The following is a 24,993-nucleotide window of genomic DNA, read 5'->3' on the forward strand; positions in this document are numbered from 1 at the left end:
CCATGCAGAGAGCATCCCCATTGCTCTCCCAAACTGGGTATATCTTCTCTATACCTGGGTCAGTGAAATGGTCCTGCTGTGAGATGTTGAGAGGAGTGTCATCACCCAAAATGCTGACTGTACTGATGGTCTAGAACTACAGCCCTTACGTTCTGTTTTAGCATTGTGCTTGTTTTGCTAACCTAGCTCACTTGGAAGCTAAGCCAGGTCAGCTAGTAAAATGCCTGCTTTAAAATTCAGTACAGACTTGTCCTCTAGTGATGTGATATCATCTTCAGACTAATGGGAACTTATTTTTTTTTTACTGATTTCATCCGGAGGGGGCTTGAGCACCTGTTGGAGGCTGTCTATCTGCAGATGTAATTTTTCTTTTAAAAGGTTTATTATTGTATATTAAGAAACAAAGCACTAATTATACCCTTCCTTTGGCGTAAGAGAGATGGAGGAGAAAGCAAAGGGGGCGAGCCCCAGGGAGGGAAGGCTTGCCCTGTGCTCCTTCCCGGCTGGCCGCCTTCACTGGCAGGGCCCGACGCGCTCAGCGCCGCGGGGTGCCCCTTCGGCAGCCGGCGAGGGGGAGCTCGGCCCGGTACCGCCTTCCCCCGCCGGGCCGCCAAACCCGCCCCGAAGCCCCGGGGCCTCGCCGGCTGAAGCCGCCGCCCGCCCGGCCTCCGGGGGAAGCGGCTGGCCGCCCGCCCGGCCGGGGTGGGGCCTGGCCCGGCCCCCGGGTGAGGCAAGCGGCGGCGGGGCCGCTCCCTCCTGCCTCACTCAGGGCTCTGGGCGGCGGCGGAGCGGAGCGGCGTGCGGTGAGGGGCGGCGTGCGGGCCGAGGCGGGGGTGGCGGGCCGGGCCGAGCCGGACGGGCGGTCACTGTCGCATCTCTCTTTGCAGACTCGGTCCCGGCTCGGCGGATCCCAGAGATGGCGAAGGTGAGACGGGCTGACGGTCTAACGGCCGCCTCGGCCGGTCCCGGGACAGGGACATCCTCATCTATCTCCTTCCTTTCACTTCTCACTGATTTATTTTCCGGCTCCCTTAAATCAACCCGTCCCCAGTCCTGGGGAGATGCGGAGGGGAGGGGGACGGGGAAGCAGCTCATCATGTGAGGCGGACGTCAGGCACAACTTTTTCTTTTTCTTTTTTTCTTTTTTTTTTTTTTTTCCGCCAGTTTCCACTAATTTGGCCAAGTTTTCGGTACCGTTTGTTTATATTATGCCTGGGTGGAGGCTACTTCCACTGGAGGAGGAAGGAGAAAAAAATACCGACGTGGCTGAGCCCTGTGGAGGCTCGGGCTCGGTACTCATGTCCCCAGCTTTCCCGTATATAACTTAATTTTTCTGGAAGCCTTGCAGCTATCACACTTCGTCTGTTTTTTTTTTTCTCCTTTGCAGCCCTTGTGTTGCTGCTGTTGCGTTTGAGCCTGGATGAAGGCTTGGAAAACGGGGTGGATTCCAGTGTTTGTTTCTGTAGTTGCATGAAATGCATATGCTCTGGAAAGTAAAATAAGAATTTAATGGCATATTTATGGGTTTTGTACCGCTGTAGGAAGTGGAAGCTATCAAGTTGTGTGGGTGCCTTCACAAAGGTCAGGGTAATTGCACAGTAATGTAGTAGTAGTTTCGTTATTTTAACTTACTGAGCAGAATGATAAGTTGTGTTTTAAAACTCCTGTGAATATTTACTCATATTCTGTCTGGATTTAGTTTTAAAAGAAAGAAAAGGTACTTCACTTTAAAAAAAAGTTATAATAGTATTCCACTAAATCCTCAAAGTTTTGTGGGGTTTTTTTTGAGGAACAAAGAGGGGATTTTTCTTTAAACATCAAGACTGGTTTGCAGGATGCATCTTGGGAAAACCCTACCCATGCCAGTGCAGGGCATCTGACCAGACAGATATGCTTGGGCAGCCTTTTATTACGGTACATGTAGCATTGCTTATAGGCTTGAGGGTAACTTCTTTTTAGTAAAAGCATGGAAATCTGCAGTTCTGTTGTCTATTCCATAGAGACACAAACTTTAATTCTTGATCTTTGTGAAAGAAATATTTCATTCTTCGCTAGTGTAAACCAGTTGCTTTTGTCTTCATGTAGTACAGGTTTCTACTGCCTGAGGTAGCACTTGGGGCTGGGTTAGTAACTGTGGTGGATGGTGATAGGTCGAAGTCATTGGAACAATGAGGTCTTGTCCTCCAATTTCCACGTTCAGAGGGCTGCTTTCCACTGCAGTAGTATTCTCTGCCTGTGCGATTATGTATCCATGAAAGACTGGGAGCGTTAAAGCTTTGTAGCCTGTAATTAATTTCCTAAAAATAATAAAAAAGAAAAATTTAGAGTTAGCTCTGCTTCTCATGGCAGGTGTCTGTTCTGAATTTTGTTGCGCCATGAAGTGATGGTAAGAAATGAAGGTGCCCATCAATCACGAAATGTTGGTTGTCAATTGACAGCATTATTTATGTGTACAACTAAATGTTCACAGTTCACAAAGGCCGCACAGCACAGTGTACTGAAGTCCAATTTAGTCTAGATATGTCACTAAAGAATAAAACCTTTGAAGAAGGTAAGTTATCTTTGGAATCTTGGTCACTGAAGTATTTGTTCTTGCTCAGTTACAGGAAGATTTTTTTTTTCCCAAAAGACCTGAAGGATTTTGTGTGTTCCATGTCCAGGACACAAAGGTTCATTCATTTTGTGGAAAACTACAGCATACTGTAATGTGCTGTGTGGACTGATCTCTCTATGCCTGTGTTTATGTGCTGTCTTTGGAGGAACGCTGCTGTCCTAACAAGCTGCCTTTTCTCACACATCTGTACGTGTAGTGGTCTCTGTTAATGCATAGATGCACATCGTACAATCTCTTTCTGCTGGATGAACAGGCTACCTTGGAAACGCTACCCTGTGTTTGCTAATTCAGAAATCTGGAAAGAAAGCAACAAGAGTATTTTTGCTTGCATGCTGTGGACTGGTCTGTTTTGGTCTGCTACTCCCAAATTTGTCCCCAAATGTGAAGTTGAGAGTATTTTGTGTATCCATTTGTAAACCGCCAGGGAGAGAATTGCTTGCTGCTGGTGAAGGTGTGGCTGCTGTGCGCTATATCTGGAGTTCCTGTTCTGCCCATGTGCACATGTGGCTTGGAGCACAGGAATAGTATCGCCACCTCTAGTAGCGCTCACATTCCAAAGTACAAACGCTTTTTCAGAATCGGGTCCCAAGCAGCTCTTTGGCTTTGTTGAGGTTACTTGTGAGGACAGGGTCTTTGAGTGCTTTTGCAACGGTCCCTGCATTAGTTCCTACATTGCTGTTGCTTGCTCTTCTCCCTCTCTCCCACCCTCTCTCTTTCTTTTTTTTTTCTGCTTTCTCTCCTCCCTATCTTTGGTATCTCCATGGTGTACTGACTCAGAGTTCAACACAGATGTTGTGTAATTCCCTTTTTTGTCAGGAGTTTAAATTTAGTGGGGCAGATGTGAACATAGTCTGCTGACCAGAGCTTACTCCTTCCATTTAAGTGGACAGTCTGAAGCGTTACTAAGCTTAGAGAGGTGTTTTATAGAGGCGTCTTTATAGTTGTGCAGTTGCATCAGCTCTGTGCCTGTATTCATCCACTCATGATGTAATTTGCAACCTGCTGCCCTTGAAATTTTGGTAAGGATGTCATGAAATAATTATGTATTTCTTACCTGATGGTAGTTTTAAAGCACAGTTTGAAGTGGGATCTCCATGTGGCCTTCAATGGCCGCGAAGGTGTTCAGTTTACTGGTGAACACTGTGTTGTGCTTTATCTGCAAGATGTCTATTCTTGTGCAAGAAATCTTCAGGCAGTCTTTCATTTACTCTAGCATGTGACCTTCTGGGCTCTCTTCTGTCTTCTGAAAATAGCATACCTTCTCTGTTTGTCAACCCCTGTGCTGGAAAACATTCTCTATTTCCATTCTTAGCACTCCAGTTTTCCTGTGCCATCTTGTAAACAGATGGTTTTTTTAAAAAAGTCACATACCACCTTTTCTGCACTGGACACTGGGCTTTCCAGTGGCAAATTGAGGAGACCCTACTTTTGTTGCTGCAGAGCAGCATGGTGAAAGGGGGTATCTCTTAATCTACGGGTGATCTGACTGGTAAGAACTTGCTGTGGGTGGGTACAGAGCAAGGGTAGCTGTGAAGAAGTCTGCATCAGTTCAAGTACAGTCTTTTGTTTGCTGATTAACGAATGCTTTGTATTTAACAGTGGCTAAACGTGGGATCCTGTGGGTGGGAAATTTTTTCTGTGCTTGGAAAAATGAAAAGGAACCTCGTCGTTAAGTGGCTATTGTTGATCTTACAGATAGATAATGCTGTTGCCAGGATATGTGGCCACATGACCTCAAATTGTGAAGCTGAGTTGTCTCTTGGGAGAAATTAACGTAGCTCTGAGGTGCTGGTTAGAAACATCTTGCCTGATGAGATTGTATCTTCTTCTTCTCCTGCAAACTTTTGCTAGAGAGGAATAAACAAAGATAACAGAGAACATGAGTTTCCTCATGTGGAGGGGCATAAATTCTAAAGCAAGATGATATCTTGCTTTAAAGTGGCTTTTTTTTTTCTTTTCTTTTATTTTCCTCCTCTGCCTTTCTTCTTCATGCTGATTTTGTGTATCTAGGGGCTTCATTGGTCTCATTGGTAGGTGACTGGAGAAAATGGAAGCTGCTGTTTATTTCTAGTGCATAATCACAAATTGTGCTTGCGCGACACGATTGCTTGATAACCATCAGTGTATCTGGGAATGTAGAAAGAAAAGAACGTGGGTAGGTTTTGAGTGTTAGTCTTGTGATATTCTTTCTGTTGAGGTTTTGTGTGTTGTGCATCTCTTTACATTTTACTGCCCAGTGTAGGGTGTTGCTATTTATTAACGGATCAGTCCAGCTTTAAAAAGGATTTATATCAAAGACTATTTGTGTTCTCCTTTCCATTGATGTGCTTTGGGTTCTACCGGGTAGGAAACTTACTAACCAAAATAAAAACTACCCATGAGGCTGTAGTGTTATTGTGTATCTGTTGGCGTAAATGGCAAGGGACGTTCTTAGAGATACTAAAAACAATTTATTTACCTCTATAAAAAGTTATGGAGTTTGTAAATAAATGTTAAATAGTTGTTTTTCAGTTCACCATTTTTCGTATTAGGTCAGGACGGTGTAGCAGCTGCAATGCTGTGATCCATCTGCAAGAACCAGTTTGTTTCGATAAAGTTTAAACTCTACTTAATGTTGAAACTGTAGCTGAGTTGTCTGATAAATGAGTGTCTGGCTTTTGTCAGAAACTATCTTGTATAGATCTATTATTTTGTTAGAAACGTCTGGTTCATCACTCTTATTTCAGATTCCCCGTGACTGAAAGTGGACTTTAGTGGTTCAGGCAGTGATGGTGGTTTAGAACAGGCGCTTGCCCTCTCTTTCTCTGGTCAAAAGGTGCCGTGTTTGGGAAGGAGGAGACAGCTCTTCCCTCCGTGGGCTGCGTTTGTTACCGCTGCAGAGCTTTCTGCCATTGTCCCTTTATCGTGCAAATGAGAAATAGGAACTTGAGTAACTAATAAGGGTGCTTCTGGACGGTGGGGTGTTGTAGGTGGATTTGTGGTTGTTAAACGTGGTGCGCCTGGCAGTTTCCTGCCGTACCCCAATTGCCGGGCCATGCTGCAGTGCTCTGAAAAGCTAGGTGAGTAGGTTTCTGATGTAAACGTTAGGGATGGCTCACATCTGCCCACATGTGCCTTCTGAAGGCAGTTAGACTGCGGGTTGGACCTGGGCCTACAAAGCTGTATCCAAGCTTGTCTTACAGTAACAGCCCCTGCTGAGGTTGTGGTCTGTTTGCACCAGCGTATAGCATGGAGGGCAGCAGACATAGCTGGAGATTCTGCCGTTATAGCTGCCGTCTTTGTGGTACCCAGGTGACGTGGATTTTCATTGTGCTGGATGGCAGAGCTGCAGCAATGTTTCTGGTTTGCAGGCTAACTGCAGCTCAAGTACTGATCGAGGGGGATTGTGGCAGGTAGGTAGCAGGAATGTTGGGCCCTTGTCACAAGACTTAGGAATTGTGAAGGGGAATTCCACTTGCTTATAACAAGATAAGCAAGGGAAAACTTTAACTTAAAGGTCAGTAGCTGTTTCCTCTGAGATGCGTTGATCATTAGTCATGTCCAAAGGAGAATTGTGGTAGTTCTATAATATTAGTTAAGATGGTATGAAACAATCAGGAAATACAATTTTAAATAACCCCATGCTGGCTGGCGTGGTAATAAGGGAAGAGGAGGAAGACAGAGGCTTTTCAGTCTTTATCTGTTTTACCAAATTAAATTTGATTAATAAACTTGAGCCCCAAATCCTTGAGATTTTTTCATGATAGCCTTTGGAATTTGCTAGGAAGACGACAATCTTGCTGTGTACATATTGCTGTGCCTAACTTTGGAGTACTGCCTAAGAACTTGCTTGTAATGGGAAAAGCAGAATGCTTCAGGGGAATTGTCATGCCTCTGAAGTATCCTTGATACTGGAAAGCATCTGCCAGGAAGAAGTTTGTTGTTGCTGTTAAACACTTTGTGCTCTGATTTGCTGAAATACGGTGGAGGTAAACCTAACTCATTACTGCTTCTGCAGCGGGAGGGGTAGGGAGTCTCTGATGGCAGTTAACACACAGGTGGCCTGAGAGGCAGCCGTGCTTCAGGGCACTTGCTGGTTAGTGCTCTCTGGCTTTTTTCTCTCTGTGCTCGTCTGGCTGACCTATCTTGGGTGAGCACATCATTGACTTGAAACCAAAGCACTGTGTGGCTGAAATTGCTAACGAGGGAAAGGCTGTATTGCAGAGGCCAGATGGCTGTGCTGCCTGTGAAATAATCTGGTGCCGGTCTCAGTAGGTGTCTTGGCACTTCCCTCCATGCTCTTTCTTGAGTGGAAAAATGCCCTGCCTGTACTGATTGCTACTTTTGTACAGCAATGCTTACAAGAAATTTCCCTTCTTCAGCTGTTAAAAAACCCTCCCTATTCCCAAAACCTGGCTGTTTCCCCTTTTGGCCATTGGTCGAATTTTATAGTTTATAAATTAACTACTGTGCTATATACATTGAGGTTCAGTCATCTTTAAATAAAGGCAACACTTTTCCGTAAGGGCGATGAATGTCCTTTTGTGTTTGACCCAAAGAGAATGTCCCTGAAGAGCCATGTTCCATGGAAACCTAGTGGAATTATTTTTGTGTTTGAACGGGCTGATCTTTTATCCTTCTGTCTGAACTGTTATTTCTTTTTAGCTGTAAACTACTATGAGAAATGTCGCTGAATCACTTGAGTAAAACGTTGCTTATGCCAAAAGAAACATGATGAAAAACTGAAAGCCATTGCAGAGTTCAGTAGGTCTCATTTGCAACGTGATGGAAAAAATAAGCGTGAAAGTAGTTAAGAGCTCCAGTAGGTTTTTCTTGAGGAGAGGAGGTTCTTCTTTCCAAACGTGTCTTGGATCTTTGCGCAGCTTTTCTAGCATATGTGATTTGCGCAATGAATTTCCCAAGTTACTTTAACAAATTATAGTTCCTTAGTCATTTTCCTGCATTCAGGCTCCAGTGTTGTAAATACTAATCCTGCAAACTACCGTTATGTAAACATACCTGAACTTAGCTGGTGTACTGCTGAGTGAAACCATAGTAGTACCTTCTGAGAGGAGGGCTGTGTTTAAATACCCACAGACTGCTATTTAGTCAGACAACTGCAAGAAAAACCGTATCATCTTTTGGATTGTGGATTCAAATTTAGCCTGAGCTCATGTATGGAGAACTGAAAGATGCTATTTTCTATTTCATGGATTTTTCCCGTCTCCCCCTATTTTTTTCCCCCTCTAGTACACAAGAGGCACCGTGAAAGCCTTCTCTCCTTTTGATGCCAGAGCTGATGCAGAAGCTCTTCGTAAGGCCATGAAGGGAATGGGTAAGAATAATTTATTTTACGAAAAGGATAGGGCTCTCACTCCTTCGAAAACACCCTTTGTGAACTCATTTTTTTATATCAGTGCAGGGTAGGGCATGCATCTACAGGCCGTTGAATGACAACCCCAGGACTGCACGAGTCTGGGCGTGTCCTAGTTTTGACTGTGCTGCTGTCAAGGATGTTTATTTTTAGGTTAGCATAAGGGGAAAAAGAAGGTGGTTTGCACATTCCCCATTAAAAATTGATGCTCCACAGGCTTCTCTGCAGGCAGAGTTTTACTGCACAGTAAGCTAGACTGTGGATTTACAGGCAACAACTGTGGAGAGTTACGACAGTATAGTAGAAGCTCTGTGCTTGGAAAACGTGCGACAGCCCCCTCGGTCTGGAACTGCGTAAGCACATTACAGTGACTGAACAAAGAATACAAGCACCCAGCATGGATGTAGACTAACAAGTCCTCTGTAAACTCACGCTGTAGCTTTCTGCCCCAAAACTTCCCTGTGAGAACAAATCCTAATTAACTACTTCGTTGAAGCTGTCTGGAGGAGGAAGCAGAAGGAAGGGAAGAAGGGAAATGTGATACACCTCAGCCTATTGATAAATTCAGTAGGGCTAGTAAGATGCTGTGCTGTGAGGGCTACCTTGCAAACTACTGTATGTAAAATGGATAATAGCTCCTTACTTCTGTACTCTGGGGTGTTTGGGGTACTGGACTGAGCTTTGCTGGGAGTGGGCAGATTGCTTATTCCAAAGTAAATCCCTTCGCGAGCCCGAAGGCAAGGCTTCTCTGTAGAGTGCAGACTGTGACTAAATGTTATAGCTGATGCTTGGGGTGCTAAGAGCAGTGTCTGGAACAGAGCACTGATGGAGAAAAACAACCCATAGGTCCTCCAGCCATATTTTTGCAACAGCAGAACACCAAACCTGGCAGCTCAGCTTGGGGTATGGTGACATTTGTTACTTAAATGCTTCTGCTGTTTGTTAGTAGACTGTTCATTTTCAAAGCATCTTTCATTGCCTTTTGAGTTTGTGCCACTGCTGTTTGTTTTTTAGAATGTGTTTGTAACTCTTTGTTCTTTCTAACTGCAGGGACTGATGAAGAAACTATTCTGAAGATCCTTACCAGCAGAAACAATGCTCAGCGTCAAGAAATTGCATCTGCCTTTAAAACCTTATTTGGCAGGGTGAGAAGATGAAAAATACCTGTAGAAATGAGCTGAATGTGGCCTATGATGATTAGTTAAAACTGTGAGGCACATTCATCATGCTCCCTATAAAAGGTTTCTTCAAAGAAAATCTAGTTTTGCTTCTGTCTCCCCCTCTTCCCCACCCTGCCATATCTTTAATTGCTGTCGAGGTTAGACTGTTCCTTTTAGGTTAGCACTAGGAAGTTACTTCATTTTTCTGTATTTTGGTCCAATATGTCTTAGATGGGGTTTTGTGCAAAAGCTCCTATAGTTTCCTGGTGCTATGCTTCTAGTCCTGACCTCGTTCTTGGTATGGAAGGAGTTAATCAAATATTTTGATGCAAGGTCTGCAATGTAAAGTGATTGCAGGAAAAGAATTTCCTAGAGCTAGAAAATGTGACAGAAACAAAGCAGCCTAATACCGTAGGAGAGAAAAAAACCCAAATATATTGCTAGATAAAACCATAAGTGAGTTCAAAGAAAAGACAGATTGTTTCTTTCTTCCAGCATTGTTGGATCCTTTAATATTCTGGCTGGGTAACCTTTGTTTCAACTAGCAAGTGCAGTGAGCAACTGGGGTTTAAAGAATTTCTATATTAAAAAAAAAAATAATCGCACTATGTTTCGTGTTTTCCAAATGCCCTTTGTGTCCTTCTCTTCTGCCTTATTTGGCTACATTTGTTTCAGTTCAGGTACCAGTTAAAACCAAGAGAGCCCTGTCCCTTGTGCTTTTTGATGTGTCTCCAGAGTGTTCTAGCTTGCAGACACACATGCAGCCATTTGCAATGGTTAGTCCTTGTTCGTTACAGCACTGTTTGTTCTGTGTTAGGATCTTGTGGATGACCTGAAATCAGAACTTACTGGCAAATTCGAAACGTTGATGGTGTCTTTGATGAGACCGGCTTACATTTTTGATGCTCATGCGCTGAAGCATGCCATCAAGGTAAGAGGAGCGAGGGAAGGGAATACGTCATATGAAATGTTTATTGCTCTTCTGTCATTTTTTAGGAACAAGCTTTTGGAATGCTAATAGAAGCAGCCTTTTTTTTTCTTCTTTTTTTTTTCTTTTTTTGATGAGGAATGCTATGCTAACACCTGCCATTATTGCTAATCACAGAATCACAGAATCACAGAATGTTAGGGATTGGAAGGGACCTCGAAAGATCATCTAGTCCAATCCCCCTGCCGGGGCAGGATTGCCTAGACCATATCACACAGGAACGCGTCCAGGCGGGTTTTGAATGTCTCCAGAGAAGGAGACTCCACAACCTCTCTGGGCAGCCTGTTCCAGTGTTCGGTCACCCTCACCGTAAAGAAGTTTTTTCTCATATTTATGCGGAACCTCCTGTGTTCCAGCTTGCACCCATTGCCCCTTGTCCTGTCAAGGGATGTCACTGAGAAGAGCCTGGCTCCATCCTCATGACACTTGCCCTTTACATATTTATAAACATTAATGAGGTCACCCCTCAGTCTCCTCTTCTCTAAGCTAAAGAGACCCAGCTCCCTCAGCCTCTCCTCATAAGGGAGATGTTCCACCCCCTTAATCATCTTCGTGGCTCTGCGCTGGACTCTCTCTAGCAGTTCCCTGTCCTTCTTGAACTGAGGGGCCCAGAACTGGACACAATATTCCAGATGCGGCCTCACCAGGGCAGAGTAGAGGGGGAAGAGAACCTCTCTCGACCTGCTAACCACACCCCTTCTAATACACCCCAGGATGCCATTGGCCTTCTTGGCCACAAGGGCACACTGCTGGCTCATGGTCATCCTGCTGTCCACTAGGACCCCCAGGTCCCTTTCCCCTACGCTGCTCTCCAACAGGTCAGTCCCCAACTTGTACTGGTACATGGGGTTGTTCTTGCCCAGATGCAGGACTCTACACTTGCCCTTGTTATATTTCATTAAGTTTCTCCCTGCACAGCTCTCCAGCCTGTCTTGTCTAGGTCCCTCTGAATGGCTGCGCAGCCTTCCGGCGCATCAGCCACTCCTCCCAGTTTTGTGTCATCAGCGAACTTGCTGACAGCGCACTCTAATCCCTCATCCAAGTCATTAATGAATATATGGAATAGAACTGGTCCCAGTACCGACCCTTGAGGGACTCCGCTAGACACAGGGCTCCAACTGGACTCTGTCCCATTGACCACCACTCTCTGGCTTCTTTCCTTCAGCCAGTTCACAATCCACCTCACTACCCGATCATCCAGACCACACTTCCCCAGTTTAGCTGCGAGGATGCTGTGGGAGACCGTGTCAAACGCTTTACTGAAATCGCGATAGACCACATCCACAGCTTCACCATCATCTATCCACCGGGTTACGTCCTCATAAAAGGCTATCAAGTTGGTTAAGCATGACTTCCCCTTGGTGAAGCCATGCTGAGTGCCCCTAATGATCCCCCTATCCTTGATGTGCCTAGAGACAGCACCAAGAACAATGGTATGGTTTTGCCTGGTTTCTTATTCATCCTAATAACTCATTAGAGGTAGTTTAGAAATATAGTCTGTATGTTTTATATGACATCATTTTCGTGAGAAACTCTGTAATCTTAAGAGAACAGTGTTGCTGTAGATGCAGATTAAAATCTACGTAGCATAAGACTTGTTCCTTTTGATTTAAATATGAGTAGACGTGCATGTTGCTGTTAAATTCTTTTTGCTGCTAAAGTGCAGTGCTGAAGTCCAGTGGTCACTAGATTTTTCTGCTGTGAGCAGCCTAGGTTTTATAGCTGTACAGCTGAATGCATGGGCTGCAAGTTAGTTCAAGGCGTATCATTAAAGTGTGATGTTATTTGTATGCCTCTTCGTGACTGCTGTTTAAGCTAGAGAGCGTTTTGCCCTCATGGGTTACAGTGCAACTCCAAAACTGATGGGCTAGCGTACTTGTGTGAACTGGTGTCCACCAAAATTACGAGCGGGTATTGTCTGTATTATTGAATGTGTTCCAAAAGCTGCCTCCAGTAATACAGAGGGAAGAGTTGATGGCCCTGTCAGTGTTACCTTTCCAGCATTTCTCTTTAGCTGGCTGCACATAGTGCCTTTCTGGGGAGGCCAGGTAAACAAACAGTTTACAATCAGTATGGGTAGATATTTTAGTGTGTTTTCTTCCATGTGGTCCCATTTTTTTTTTTCTTCTGTCACACCTGTCTGATATCATCAGCTTGTGGAAGTTCATGAATTCGATGTCCCTGGATTATTCACAGAAGCTGTTGATTAAAGTAGAGGACATTGAACTTGACTAGTGTCAGGTCGTGCTTGGTTGGGGGACACTTACACATAAACTCCCAAGATCCTTGATGACCAGCTGGTTAATATGTAGGCTTTAGTCAACTGTGCAAGCTAGTGCTCATGAACCCATGACCCAACAAATAGTATCTCAGACAACAGAAACTTTAATCCTGGAAATTTTCTATCATGTCTTTATATGCAGTGGGGGAAGGGGAGATGGCGCCTGACAAAGAAACTGATAAAGGCCTTGTTGACTAAATGGAAAAAATGTGTTCCCAAGCTCCTCTTGTTGACTTAGGAGTCAAAGACTGGCAGGGGAATGACAGGACAGATGTGTGTAGGAGGGAAAATAGAGATAGTGAAACAATAGTGGTTTTGTTCTTGTCCCTTACAAAAAAAGATATTAAACACAACGTCAGAGGATTTCAGAGGATGTGTCTGCACAGGAAGAGATGTCGCTAGCAGCTGCAGTTCAGCTAAGGTGGATGACAACAGTAAAGACGACGCAATAGCAGAGGCTTCAGTGGAAGATAACTTGGCTAAGAGCATTAGGTCTGTGCTGAAGATTGTCCTATCAGTTTTCACTGCTGCTACTTAGATCAGAACTAACATAACTGTGCCTGCCTCATTTGTTGATAGGCATGTTCTTGAAACAATTTGTATTTTGAAAATGGTTACATGTGTGACCTGGCAGACTTGTATTTTGGCTATCTTTGTATGCAGTTAGTATTCGGATTTTCCTTACAGGAAAGGCTGTAAATAACACGCCGAAGCAAAAAATACCCAGTATTGTATTTCAGCGTTGCTTTTGTGAAATGACTCCTTTGGAAGTGTAAAGAGCATTAGCTCATTCTTACAGGCAAAGTAGACTCAGACTTGTGGAAACAAGATATTGGCTTGGCTTTTGTAAATTTTATCCTTGTAGAAGTGAAGAGTGCTTGTTGTGTCTGCTGTAATTAGAGCGCAGCAGCTTAAAGTATCTGGGTTAGCAATTCTGTTGTAAAATGTGTTTGTTTGCAGTGGAAGAGAGGGTGGGTTTAACATAGCACGATTCACAGAAGAGTAAAGACCATTGCTGGGTGGCACTGTGTTTATGTGTGTGTGAGTTGATGAAAGTGTATGACTAGAGCTAAGATGGAAACCGTTACTCTATTCATTCACTTACCTTGATGTCATTGACTGTAATAGTGAAGAACTGAGGCATATCTGGGTGTGCTTGAACATGGAAGGGCTCATCTGAATCCTGCTGCAATGAGTCTTTATTAAGTGTTGGGTTGGTTTTGAAAACAATCAGGCCGGAACTGGAAGAAATTATTTCCAAAACCCCCACAATATACCAGAACGAAGAAAATAACTTTTCTTTATTTGGTGCAAGTGTATAAGCTGATCCTTGCTTTTGATTGTGAAAGGGAATTCTGGTTTTCCATTTGTTATTCCATCAACTGATTTATACTTGCACCCCTGCAGGGAGCAGGAACGAATGAGAAAGTGTTGACTGAAATTCTTGCCTCCAGAACACCTGCCGAAGTGAGGAATATTAAGCAGGTTTATCTGCAAGGTAAAGTTCTGTATAAATAAAGTTCTAGGGTCTCTGTTCAGTTCTCTTAATACGATTTTAGCTCAACTTTCAAATAAGGTCTATCTGTGAACTGATGGATGTGTCCAATAAGTGGGATTTCATTCTGCTGTGTTGCAGAACTTCATATTGAAAGAAACTAGGGTGTGGGTTGTAAACTGAAATAGTTTTTATTTTGGGGCTATGACTGTAGGTTATGACGTTTTGTACTTTATAGTTAGAATTAATTCAAATGCATTTCTTCCTTTCACCCATTATTTTCATCCCTTTGACTGAAAGGGGACTTTTAGTAATTGGAAACTAGAAAACTGGTATCAGATGAGAAAACAGAAGTGATTTTTTTCCTTTTGCTCAGCATTCTGTTCAAATGCATGGAGCACGTGCAGGTTTTTGGTTGTCCACAGGAGTATGTGCTTTTACCGTGTGATCGTAAGGTTGTTTTTTTTAAGGCAGTTTTTATTCAACACATTTCTTTTACCTCTGTGCAGATTCCTGTCACACAAGAAATTCTCATGTCTTAATAAAGTTTAGGGCAAAACTTAAGAGTTTCCAAGGGCAAAATTTATTAGTACTAGAATTTTCTGGGCTCACAGTTGTTGTACAGTTGTAAGACTGCCATATTTTAGCATAACTCCAGATCTGTATGTTCTTTAGTTCCTTAAAGAGATGAATCTACACATCACCTTGTATTTCAAAGCATCTTGAGTAATCTGCTCCTGATACTAGGTGTGAGATGCTATCTTTTCACCTCTTTTACAATAATGTTAGGTTGTAAGTGAAAGCGGAATATGTCCTAGTTGTTAAAGCTGTTTCTGATAAATGATTCTGCAAGCTGTGAGTCAAGTTAACTTTTTGCTTTTCCTTGCTTCCTCCTCAAAATAGTGAGGAGGTCTGTAAGGTGGTGAATGGGTATTACTCTTTTGCAGAGTATGAGGCCAACCTGGAGGATAAGATCACAGGAGAAACATCAGGCCATTTTCAGAGGCTGCTAGTGGTCCTGCTGCAGGTCAGTATCTCTTTGTGTGCAGGCATGTCTGTGTGATTTTCATATCTGTTTTCCTGTCTGATGTACACTTGTCACTTTCTGCTGACTAAGCTGGGATTCTAGATAGACCTGGTGATAGGCAGGACTTGTTCTGAAACTGAGTCGCTTCCCCTGACTTGCAGGGTCAGTCTTGAGCTCTGTTATAGGTCATTTCCACGTCACTGAATTGAAAAACTTCTGTGATGCTCACGGGTATAACAGGATGCCTTCTATGTAGGGTTTTGAATGCAACAGGAGAAGAGAACGTTTATTTCATAAAGACACATGCAAGCAGAAGGGAAAAATAAGGTGATTTTGGGTAAGATGGATTAAGGGTTGGCTTCTCACAGTAACTCTTACAGGCTTAATATAACAGATAAGTTGGTTTTTGATTCAACTTTTGATTCTTCAGCTTAACAACCTTTTAAAATTCTCTTCAGGCAAATAGAGATCCTGATGGCAGAGTTGATGAGGCTCTTGTTGAGCAGGATGCTCAGGTGGGTGCATGACTTGCTTTTTGGGGCATTTCTACAAGTTTATCTTGCAAAGTGAGATAGAATTTAAATGTGAGCGAGAAATTGTTAAAGTTCTCTGTGTGTGTTTCTTCATACATTTTCCTGTGCTTTTATACATTCTGGACAAAAGAAGTGTCAAAACCTGAAACATTGGGATCAAGATTTTTGGCACTTTTACATTTCAGTGTAAAGCAGGGCTTGTTTTGCTTATTACTTAATGAGGTGCCTGAATGGAACAGTGATTAGATCACTGGAAAGAGAGAGCTATGATTGCTGAGGCTTTGTGATGCTGAGACCCACCGCTGGAAAACTCAGAGATGTTAAAGGGTTCATTCCTTAATACCTGACTTGAACTTCTCTCTGAATTCAATCCTTACGTATCATGTGTCATATGCATTTTGTAGAAATGTTAATGATATTCAATGAGGGATGCCTCCATAGAGGGTGAAATACTAAAAAGAGAAAAGACACCAAATATTTTGCTTTACTGTAACCAGATGACAGTCTAAGAACAGCCTCTAAAGAGTTTCTAGGGACTCATGTATTGCCATTTGTGAGTGTCGTCCGTGATGTTGTCACTGATCATTAAACCCATGCTCTAGACAGGAAAAGGAATGCCAGCAGTTAATTGGTATCCTTGATGCAATCTCTTGCTGGATGCAGTTGGCTTTGTTAGTTGTAGTGATGGTCAATATTTCAGTGATTTGATTACAGAACTCATTTAACGCGTGTTTGTTCTCAGTTATTTTGGATAACTCTGGGCTAGACGTTTTCCTCTCATAAATTGTCAGTTGAGATGAAAGAAACTATATGGATTGTTGAAGATGATGAGGAGGAAAAGCAGAATGCCAGATCAATAAAACATTCTCCTGATATAGCAGGGCAAGATGGAGAGACAGAGTGGGGAAGTGTATTTTATTGGCACAGGCCTTTCCTTTGTTTATGTACGTTCAGAAAGCATTGTTCTCCTGCTATTAAAATTAATCCTGTGGAAACCAGAGCTTGAAAATCAGTGAGGCAAATGTTTGAATCACGAATTAGACTGTTTAATGCAATTGTGTCAGTCTTGCCTTTAGCTGGGCTTACGTAATTGAAGAAACCCATGAACCGCAGGCACTGGTAGGTGGATTCCTTTTGGCCTCTTTAATTGATTTTAAATGAGCATCTAAATTTAGGAGGCACAATACCTACATGTTGAAAAAGTCCTGGCTTTCTAAATGGTCTCTGTGGTTTGTTACGTACATTTGGCTCGAGCTGGGATGCAAACAGAGAAGTGTTCTGTCACATTTCTCTTTACTGATACCTTTACATCCAACTTCTAACCTAGCTGGAACAGATTCAGAGAATTTTCTAATTATTATTGCCAGGTACAGATAGCCACAGTTCAGGTATGTGACTGTGCAAATGTAAGACTATTTTTGGCTTCCCAATGTTTCTCTTGATTAACATGATATTCTGGGAAGGATTTGGTACATTAGAGGGCAATGTTTTTACTCGGTGGTGATTTTTATTTTTTTTTCGTCTACGATTACTAAACATTAATTCAAAGCAGTTGAGGAATGGGCAGTCGTATTATGAGATGATATGAATATGCAGGGAACTTGCAAGACTTTCCTGAGAATGCCTGAAAAGAGCTTAACTTTTTTGAAGAGATTTTATGAATATCAGGTTTTTTAAAGTTATGCAATTGACGTACATTTTGGGTATTGCACAGCAGCAATAGTCACAACTTCTAGTGTCTCTAATGAAATGCATTCCTGGTGTTTCTAAATGCTGTGCTGGGACTTCACATTTGCTACTGGATGGAGAGTGCTGGTATTTATTTGAAGAGCTTAGCCTATGTAATTTGAAATAGATATCCTTGCAGTGCCTTAACAGCTTCCACCCCCTCCCTTTTGTACTCTGTACCATTAGTATTAAAAAGAGCATGCAGTAATTGTAAATGCGTTTTGAATAGGATTGTGGGACAGACATAAATAGGAAATTAGTAGCATCCCATTCAGGTTTTACAATATGGACAGACAGATGGCCAGCAGCATTGCTGTGGAGCAGATTTGGTTGTGGGGATTTCTCTAAGAAATATATGATTGCCTGAATATAGGTTATAACCTGTTTGCCTGTCCTCTGCTCACTGAGGGAGGAAAAAATACTATGTACTATGGTATGTGCAGACCTTTCTCCTTACATGGTGTTTAACACACAATTTGGAAAAAAGCTTCTGAGTGTCAGGAAAAAGACTAATTTAATTTCCTGAATTTTTTTTTCTTTCTAATTTTCCCCCTCCTGTTGCTTATTCCAACTTTTAGAAGTGCTTTACTTTCCTAAATGCTGCGAATGGCCTGGTCGTTGTCCGCATTGAGGAAAGGCTTGCCTGAAGAGCAGAGAATGTGCTAAAAGGATTAAAATCTGTTACTGATCTGGTTTCATATGGCTAAGGATTTAGCAGCCCACAAATCCTGATTCTGAGAGCTTCTAAATCCATCTTCCCTTCCTCCCCCACCTTCCTCCTGGGCCAAGTTAGCGTGGTTCTCCCATTGATATGAGTCATCATGTAATAAAGTTTTGCTAGTCTGATTGGAAAAAGAGAAGAAAAAAAAAAAAACACACCAAAAAAAACCCAACCAGAAAAAGCAGCGTTGGGAATGGATTTTATCTCCTGTGTTATCACAGTTTCAGAAAACTTCAGGCTTATGAAAGGGACTATGCACACAGTCAATTTTAGGGCCTTAAGCAGTATTACTCATGTAAATTCTTTCACAGTTGATTTCAGAATTTATCATTTATTTTTTTCTGAAGTCAGTTCAGTACTTGGCAATTTTATTTCATTTTTTTCCCCTCCAGCTATAACTTGTTAATAAGTTTAATGCTCCGTAGAGTGAGACAAATAGTGCTTTTCAACAGGGTGCGTGGACACATAACAAATGCCGCTGTTTTGATCTCTTGAATTTACAACAGGTTTTGTTTAGAGCTGGGGAGCTGAAATGGGGAACAGATGAAGAGAAGTTCATCACCATCTTGGGAACCCGAAGCGTTTCCCATTTGAGGAGGGGTAGGTGGTATGGTTCATGTATGCTTGAAAACTTCTGCCTGAAGTCTCAGCGTTACCCAGCTGGTGGTAGAAATGGTAGAAAAGTTGTTTCTGGTACTGCATTTGTCAAGCCCAGAAATCTTTAATCACCTCTTCCCTCTACTTACTGCATTTAATTTTGTTTCCTGTAATTCAATTCCCCTGTAGCAGCGGTGATCTCCTGCTTGAAGGAGTGGTGCAATAGATCTGAGGGACAGCTGGAGTGCTTCTTTCTGGATGCTTGTTTGTTGTTTTTTTTTTTCCCCTTTTGAAAGAGGTCGTGGCAGTTGAAGTGATGCTGAGTCTGAGTCACCATAATCTGATAGAGATCCAGCCCTGAAAAGATCACCCCTTTTATAGGTTCATATTTTATTACTTGTTAATAAAGAGACAATATTTTTTTTTCCCCTGCATCTTACCCATTCATAAGTCTGTTTTATCAAGGTGTTTAGGCCATTGGAAAGAATGACCAGTAAGTTTTGCTTTGGTTCTCCAATCTTTTTGTTTTCCTTTTTGAATCTTTAGATTGATTTGGATTTTCAAAGGTAATTTGGTTTGTGATTTTACTGTTTAGTTTTTTACCATTATTTGCATTAAAGTAATCCAAAAGTTTGTTTTGATGCACCCAGCATTTACTTAGCATGATAGAAATGTAAGATTTCATAGAAAACCCAGGTCTATGGATATTCCTGAGCACAGACTTGAACAGACTGCCAATAGACCAGTTTGTTTGTGTGAAGTTAATTTGATGCAGTAGCCCAGAGTAGACAAGATCTTAGATTTGGGCTAAGTGATAGCTGCACCCTGGGAAAAATGCTTATCACTTCCTAAAACTTCCCTTCTTTCCCTTTCCCTCTTCTCCCTGCGCTCTTTCACTGGATGGGTTTGCAGAATCACAGAATGGTTGAGGTTGGAAGGGGCCTCTGGAGGTCATCTTGACAAACCCTGCTTGAGTAGGGCTACTGAGAGCAGGCTGCCCAGGACCATGTCCAGGTGGCTTTTGCACATCTCCAAGGACTCCACAACCTCCCTGGGCAACCTGTGCCAGTACTGAGTCACCCACACAGGAAAAAAGTGTTTCCTGATGTTCAGACAGAACCTTTTGCGCCCATTGCCTCTTGTCCTGGCACTGAGCACCACTGAAAAGAGACAGGGTCCCTCTATACCCTCCCTTCACGTATTTGTACACGTTGATGAGATTCCCCCTTGAGCCTTCTCTTCTCCAGGCTGAACAGTCCCAGCTCTCTCAGCCTTTCCTCAGAGGAGAGACATTCCAGTCCCTTAATCACCTTAGTGGCCTTTTACTGGACTCACTTCAGTTACTCCATCTCTCTCTTGTACTGGGGTGCCCAGAACTGGACCCCACACTCCAGGTGTGGCCTCACCAGTGCTGAGTAGATAGGAAAGGATCACCTCCCTCGACCTGCTGGCAACACTTCCCCTAATGCAGCCCAGGATAGCATTCACTGCCCTTGCCAGAAAGGCACTTTGCTGCTTCATGTCGAACCTGGTGCCCACCAGCAGGTGCTGGTGCCTGGGATTGTTCCTCCCCAGGTACAGGAATGTGGTGTATAGTAACAATCTGGTAGGAAACAGGTATTTAAAATAGGACAGAGGGAAGAATGTGGATAATGAGATACCGATGGCATTAACCTGTCCTGAGGAGGATACTGGGAGAAATGCTAGGTAGGCATGTCACCAAGCACACTTTCTGTTTTGCAGTGTTTGACAAGTACATGACTATTTCTGGCTTTCAAATTGAAGAGACCATCGACCGTGAAACCTCTGGTGATTTGGAGAAGCTGCTTTTGGCAGTTGGTAAGTAAGTCTTAGTAGATCTAGAACGGGCCGCCTTCATTTACTCCCAGGCATCCTTAAATTGGGAGTTGTTATAGGAAGTGGCACGAAAACATGGTTCATTTTTAAAGTTAATCACCTGGGATCTATTTTTGTGTTTGGAAAACAGGCCTTTATTCGTCCTTTATTAGATGGGGGGTGGGTGGGGGGGAGTGGGCCAGGGGGTGGCGGTGAACTGCAAGTGGTGAAAGTGAAACAAAACTCTGCCTTCGTTTGTATTTCTGGCATCTCATTTAAGCCGATGTCATAGTAGATTTGTAACTGGGAGTAGAATTTGACTAGTAAGGTCTATTTTCTGTTAGAAATATATGGTGCATTCTAACCCCTAGACCCCAAAGAGCTATAGCAGAGGAATGGACTAGCTGGCAGCTGTATACTTAATTGTCCACACTGGAGAGAATGACCCAGTATCACACACCTTGTCTTGACAGTGAAAGATTGTCCTGTATTGAAGAACAATCAGTAATTTAATCCCTTGCCTCGTTTCAGTGAAATGCGTCCGCAGCGTGCCTGCCTATTTTGCCGAGACTCTGTATTACTCCATGAAGGTATGTACATGTTTTCCATCTCCTGTGGCTGCAATTCCTCTTCCTTTCACTTGTTCTTCATTTCTTCTTTCACTGCAAATGCCAACAGGATACTGTAGTGCTAAGCATCTGCAAAAGGTTTGGGGAATGCAGATCTGGGAGAGGATACAAACAATTCATAAGCTTTGAGTTCATTGTAGGTCTGTCAGACCGTAAATCTTTTACAGGAAACATCAGTCTCATCAGCTGTTTTTGGACTTGGTTTTGTTACATTGGAACAAGTCTGTCTAGATCCACTGGGCACCTTTCAGCTAGATGAAGACTACAGTGTCTTTAGGTGGTGGATACATTGAGGAAGTAAAGATGACCAAAAACTAAATTACAAATTGTGCAGATTTAGTGCTCTTTGTGTTGGAGATGAGTATTTGCAGACTGAAGGTGTAGTTAGCTTTGAAACATATTTTGATGACTCTCCATCCTGTTTTGAGAAGGAAAAGAAACTTGTCAGAAAAAAAGAGAGGCTTAAACAGCTACAAAAGATTCTGCAGGAGAATCCCATCAGCGACACAGCTGTGTTTCTGTTGGCTTCGCCTTCCCTTGGATGGAAAGAGATAAACAGGGGGAACTGTGTTTTTAACTCACAGTGGCTAATATTAATTAAAACCGAGGTAGGTAGTCTGTTGTTTTCAGGCAAGTTGTCTGCTTCGCTGAAGAATTCCTCTCTTCCCCTTGCTGAAAAGCCCTGAAATATGTTTGTCACCAGATGGTTGTGTTGATGAGGCGTCAGCATGAGAATCAGTGAAGAGAGATGAAATGATAGCTTAATTTTTAAAAGCTGCTTTACTGCTTTTATAAACATCAGTGTAAAATAAGGTTCAGGTGGAAAATACAAAATATTATGGCAGTATGCTGAGAGCTGTATGACGAGGTTTACTTTTTTCTTATTTATCTATTTATTTATTTTTGTTTTTTAAAGAATGCAATAGAAAACCTTTTCCTGTAGGTTTTTGAATCTTTTACATTTCTGAGGGGCCTGATTAATGTCTGCTGGTGAGATGCCCGGTTATTTTTTTAATATAAATAAAAATCATTAAGCACTTCAGATAAGAAATATCATCATTTATTAGTTTGTCAGAAGAGTTTGTACTCTAATTAATCAGTTTGGCATGACAAAGTTCTACAGCGTGCAGAGTTTGCTTTCGTGATTCGATGGGGCAGAGCCTGGCTTTTACCAGATTCTAATGTCAAATCCTACTCAGAAACCACGGGACTCATGGCATAACTTTTGAGCAGCTTTAGGGCATTGTTAGATGTAATCCAAGAATATTACACCCAGTGGAAGGATTGAGTGACCCTGGACGTTAGGCTGAAGATGATCGTGGGGGCTCTGCCACGTCCTTCCTTGAGGTGCATTAGCAGGTCAGCATGTGAAAATTTGTATCGCTTCGGCTTGTGTGGAGTCTGAGGTGTCTGTGCAGGAGGGTCAGGGTGTTAGTGTGGCACTGCCTGCCAGCACAGGAACTTAACATGTTTAGAACAATAAAGATGAATACAAGAGTGGAGCATGTTTGCGTGATTGGAAAAGGTTTATGAAGTTTGCCTTCGTAATAAACAGCTGGATAAGCTGTGGAATGAGTTGCTCTGCCTTGTCTTGCTGTACCACGTTAAGTGCTTTGTATTAGTCATTGCTAGGATTTATGTACCCAGTTCCAGAACAGACTGCAATTCTGCAGTCTCAGACTACGTTGAAAGGGTGATTTGCATATGGTTCTGATTGTGGTGATCAGATACACTACTGTGTAATCTTGGAACTGGATTACTTTAAATTTGGGCATTTCACGATTGAAGCCTGTGAGATGAAACATGAAATAAGAGGTCTGACCGTATGGAACTTCATAGAAGTCCAGGGATTAGAACACCTTGCATGGTCAGCCCTCTGTTCTCCACATTGCAGTGTGAATGTCTGGTGATACTGTCCCAAATACTCTGTTTTAGAGTAGAAATGTTGTGCAGGAGTGTTTTGAGACACCACTTTTTGCCCTTGGTGTGCTTTTGTGTTGCACTTTGGTTGTTTGTATTTTTTGTTTTGCTACAGCATCTGTCCAGAACAAACTCATATTTTAATATTACGTAAACTTTTCTCTTTAGGGGGCTGGCACTGATGATGATACCCTGATCAGAGTCATGGTTTCAAGAAGTGAAATCGATCTGTTGGATATTAGACAAGAATTCAGAAAGAATTTTGCAAAATCATTGCATCACGTGATTCAGGTAAAATTACTGTTCTGTTGTCAGGGAAAATGCGGGGGATTGAGATGTCATTGTTTCCACTGTTTATTTTTATGGGAGGGGGCGGATGTGAGTAGAGCTGGACAACACAGTGCACGCTGGGAGCGGTGGCGGTTGGTCTGCAGTTTTGTGAAGTACCACGTAGTGTCATTTAAGTGGGGGACACTTCCCATGAAAAGCTCAAGGTTTCTTTCCAGTGCCCACTAGGAGAGCAGATGCGGTTTTCTGAAACTGCAGTTACTCATACCCCATTTTTAGCTAGTGCTTCATTTCCTTTTTCTTGTCTGGGTTCCTTCTGGTGTTCAGTGATTCAGAGAGGGTGCTGGCTCCAGGGAAATAATATTGGGGTCGAGAGTCCAAATTATCACGAGGTTGAAGTTTAAATCTTGGATTGTGGTGTGGAACCTTTTGCACCATTTTGGAGTGGAAAGCATTTCACTGTGGAATCAGGCTGAATCATAATCTCCTTTGAGCGAATGGGAAGGAGCAGGAAGGGAAAGAGCCAGCAAGACAGCAAGAGCCAGCTGTTGCTGCAAAGTTGAAGCCAAAATGCCCTTTTTTTTTCCTAGGATTTTTTTAGGGGTATTTTGTTTTAATTTTAATATTTTAATGCTGCTTTTTACAATTTTCTGTTACCATTCCTAAATTAGGCTCTCTTAATTAGGTTGGGTGGAGTTTCTTTTGACAGTCGGGCCCATACAGATGTCCTCAGGAATTAGCAGCAGAGGTTCCCGTTAATTTCAGGGAGCAGGGCTGGGGCCTTTGTACATGGTGGCTCTCCACTTTGCACATTTAACGGTGGTTGCTTTTGGTGCTGCCGTGGGCTTCTCCTGTGTTTGGGCTTTCTCACTTGCAGACGAAAGCGTTCTAATATGCAATGGGTAGCTCAGTGCTAGTAAAGTTTTTGGAGGCTTTTTGTGTTTCTGAAAGGCTGTCTGTGTAAATATAGCTGTAGTGTAAGAGACAGAGAATTTCCTTGCGTCATTCCTGAGCGGAGAGTCATCCAAGTGGATTTCCTGTGGGTGGGACAAATGTACAATCTCTTGGAGTCCTCCTTGGCTGTGGCTTTTCTTCACATTTCTGTGGTTGTGACTCACGGTGACTGGTCTGTTATATTAACAGAAAGATACATCTGGAGACTACAGGAAAGCACTGCTGCTCCTCTGTGGTGGAGATGATGAGTAATGGTGACAGTGAGCCGAAGGATTTGTTGTACTCCAGCTTTGCAGCCCTTTAGTTAGCATGTCTAGCAAAGTTTTTGTATCTTAATGCTTTGTGGCTGTTTGAATTTATACTAGTATTGCACTTATTAAAAATGAGCATATTGTTATCCAAGCGATAGCCAGTCCCTCCTCTTCCTGACATCCCAACTTCCAGGAATTCCAAGTGCCTTCTGTGAGTATGCGAGAGTCGTCTTCATGGAAGATGAGTACTGAGCACAGAACCCGGTTCTTTGCAAGTGTTTTGCTGAAATAGGAAAAAAAAAATCATGTATTTCACTAATAATTTGAAGATTTTTTTTTTTGCTTTTATTCCTTACATTTCCACTGAATGTTAAGCTAGCTCTAACATTGCAAATGAAGACAAGATATCCTTTGTATGTAATATTTGAATAAATTTGCTGAACATAATACAAGCAATCATTGGAAATCTAAAGGACCAATAAATTTTTTCCCTCTCAGCACAGTTGTATGTGGTTTTTAATGGGCAAAGATCTATTTTTCCTTTCGTATGATTCCACTACTTCAAACTGTTGGTATATTTTTCCTACTGTTATGCAGGCTTCTAAGTATACATGATGT

The 24,993-nt window shown here is 42.6% G+C and overlaps 1 protein-coding gene across 2 annotated transcripts; it reads left to right on the forward strand.

The window, feature by feature from the left end:
* Nucleotides 1–759: 759 nt before the first annotated feature.
* Nucleotides 760–24,872, forward strand: ANXA5 (annexin A5). 2 transcript variants are annotated; one of them, XM_068403825.1, is made up of 13 exons: nucleotides 760–803; nucleotides 888–925; nucleotides 7,844–7,928; nucleotides 9,018–9,112; nucleotides 9,945–10,058; nucleotides 13,804–13,894; nucleotides 14,839–14,918; nucleotides 15,377–15,433; nucleotides 18,407–18,500; nucleotides 20,241–20,336; nucleotides 20,865–20,923; nucleotides 23,051–23,173; nucleotides 24,314–24,872. In XM_068403825.1, the coding sequence occupies exons 2-13, from the start codon at nucleotides 917–919 to the stop codon at nucleotides 24,374–24,376; spliced, it is 966 nt and encodes a 321-aa protein (XP_068259926.1). In that variant the 5' UTR covers nucleotides 760–803; nucleotides 888–916; the 3' UTR covers nucleotides 24,377–24,872. The 2 variants fall into 2 exon arrangements, with proteins under 2 accessions (XP_068259926.1, XP_068259927.1); XM_068403826.1 differs by lacking the exon at nucleotides 760–803 and having other exon boundaries at nucleotides 810–925.
* Nucleotides 24,873–24,993: the final 121 nt, after the last annotated feature.

This window comes from Nyctibius grandis, chromosome 6 (assembly GCF_013368605.1).
Source record: "Nyctibius grandis isolate bNycGra1 chromosome 6, bNycGra1.pri, whole genome shotgun sequence".
In the NCBI taxonomy this organism is placed as follows: domain Eukaryota; kingdom Metazoa; phylum Chordata; class Aves; order Nyctibiiformes; family Nyctibiidae; genus Nyctibius; species Nyctibius grandis.

Bases quoted from the DNA above. Each gene is read 5' to 3' on its own strand.
- ANXA5 (XM_068403825.1), top strand. The intron at 7,929-9,017 runs GTAAGAATAATT...TTCTAACTGCAG, and splicing joins TAAGGCCATGAAGGGAATGG to GGACTGATGAAGAAACTATT. The intron at 13,895-14,838 runs GTAAAGTTCTGT...ACTCTTTTGCAG, and splicing joins TAAGCAGGTTTATCTGCAAG to AGTATGAGGCCAACCTGGAG.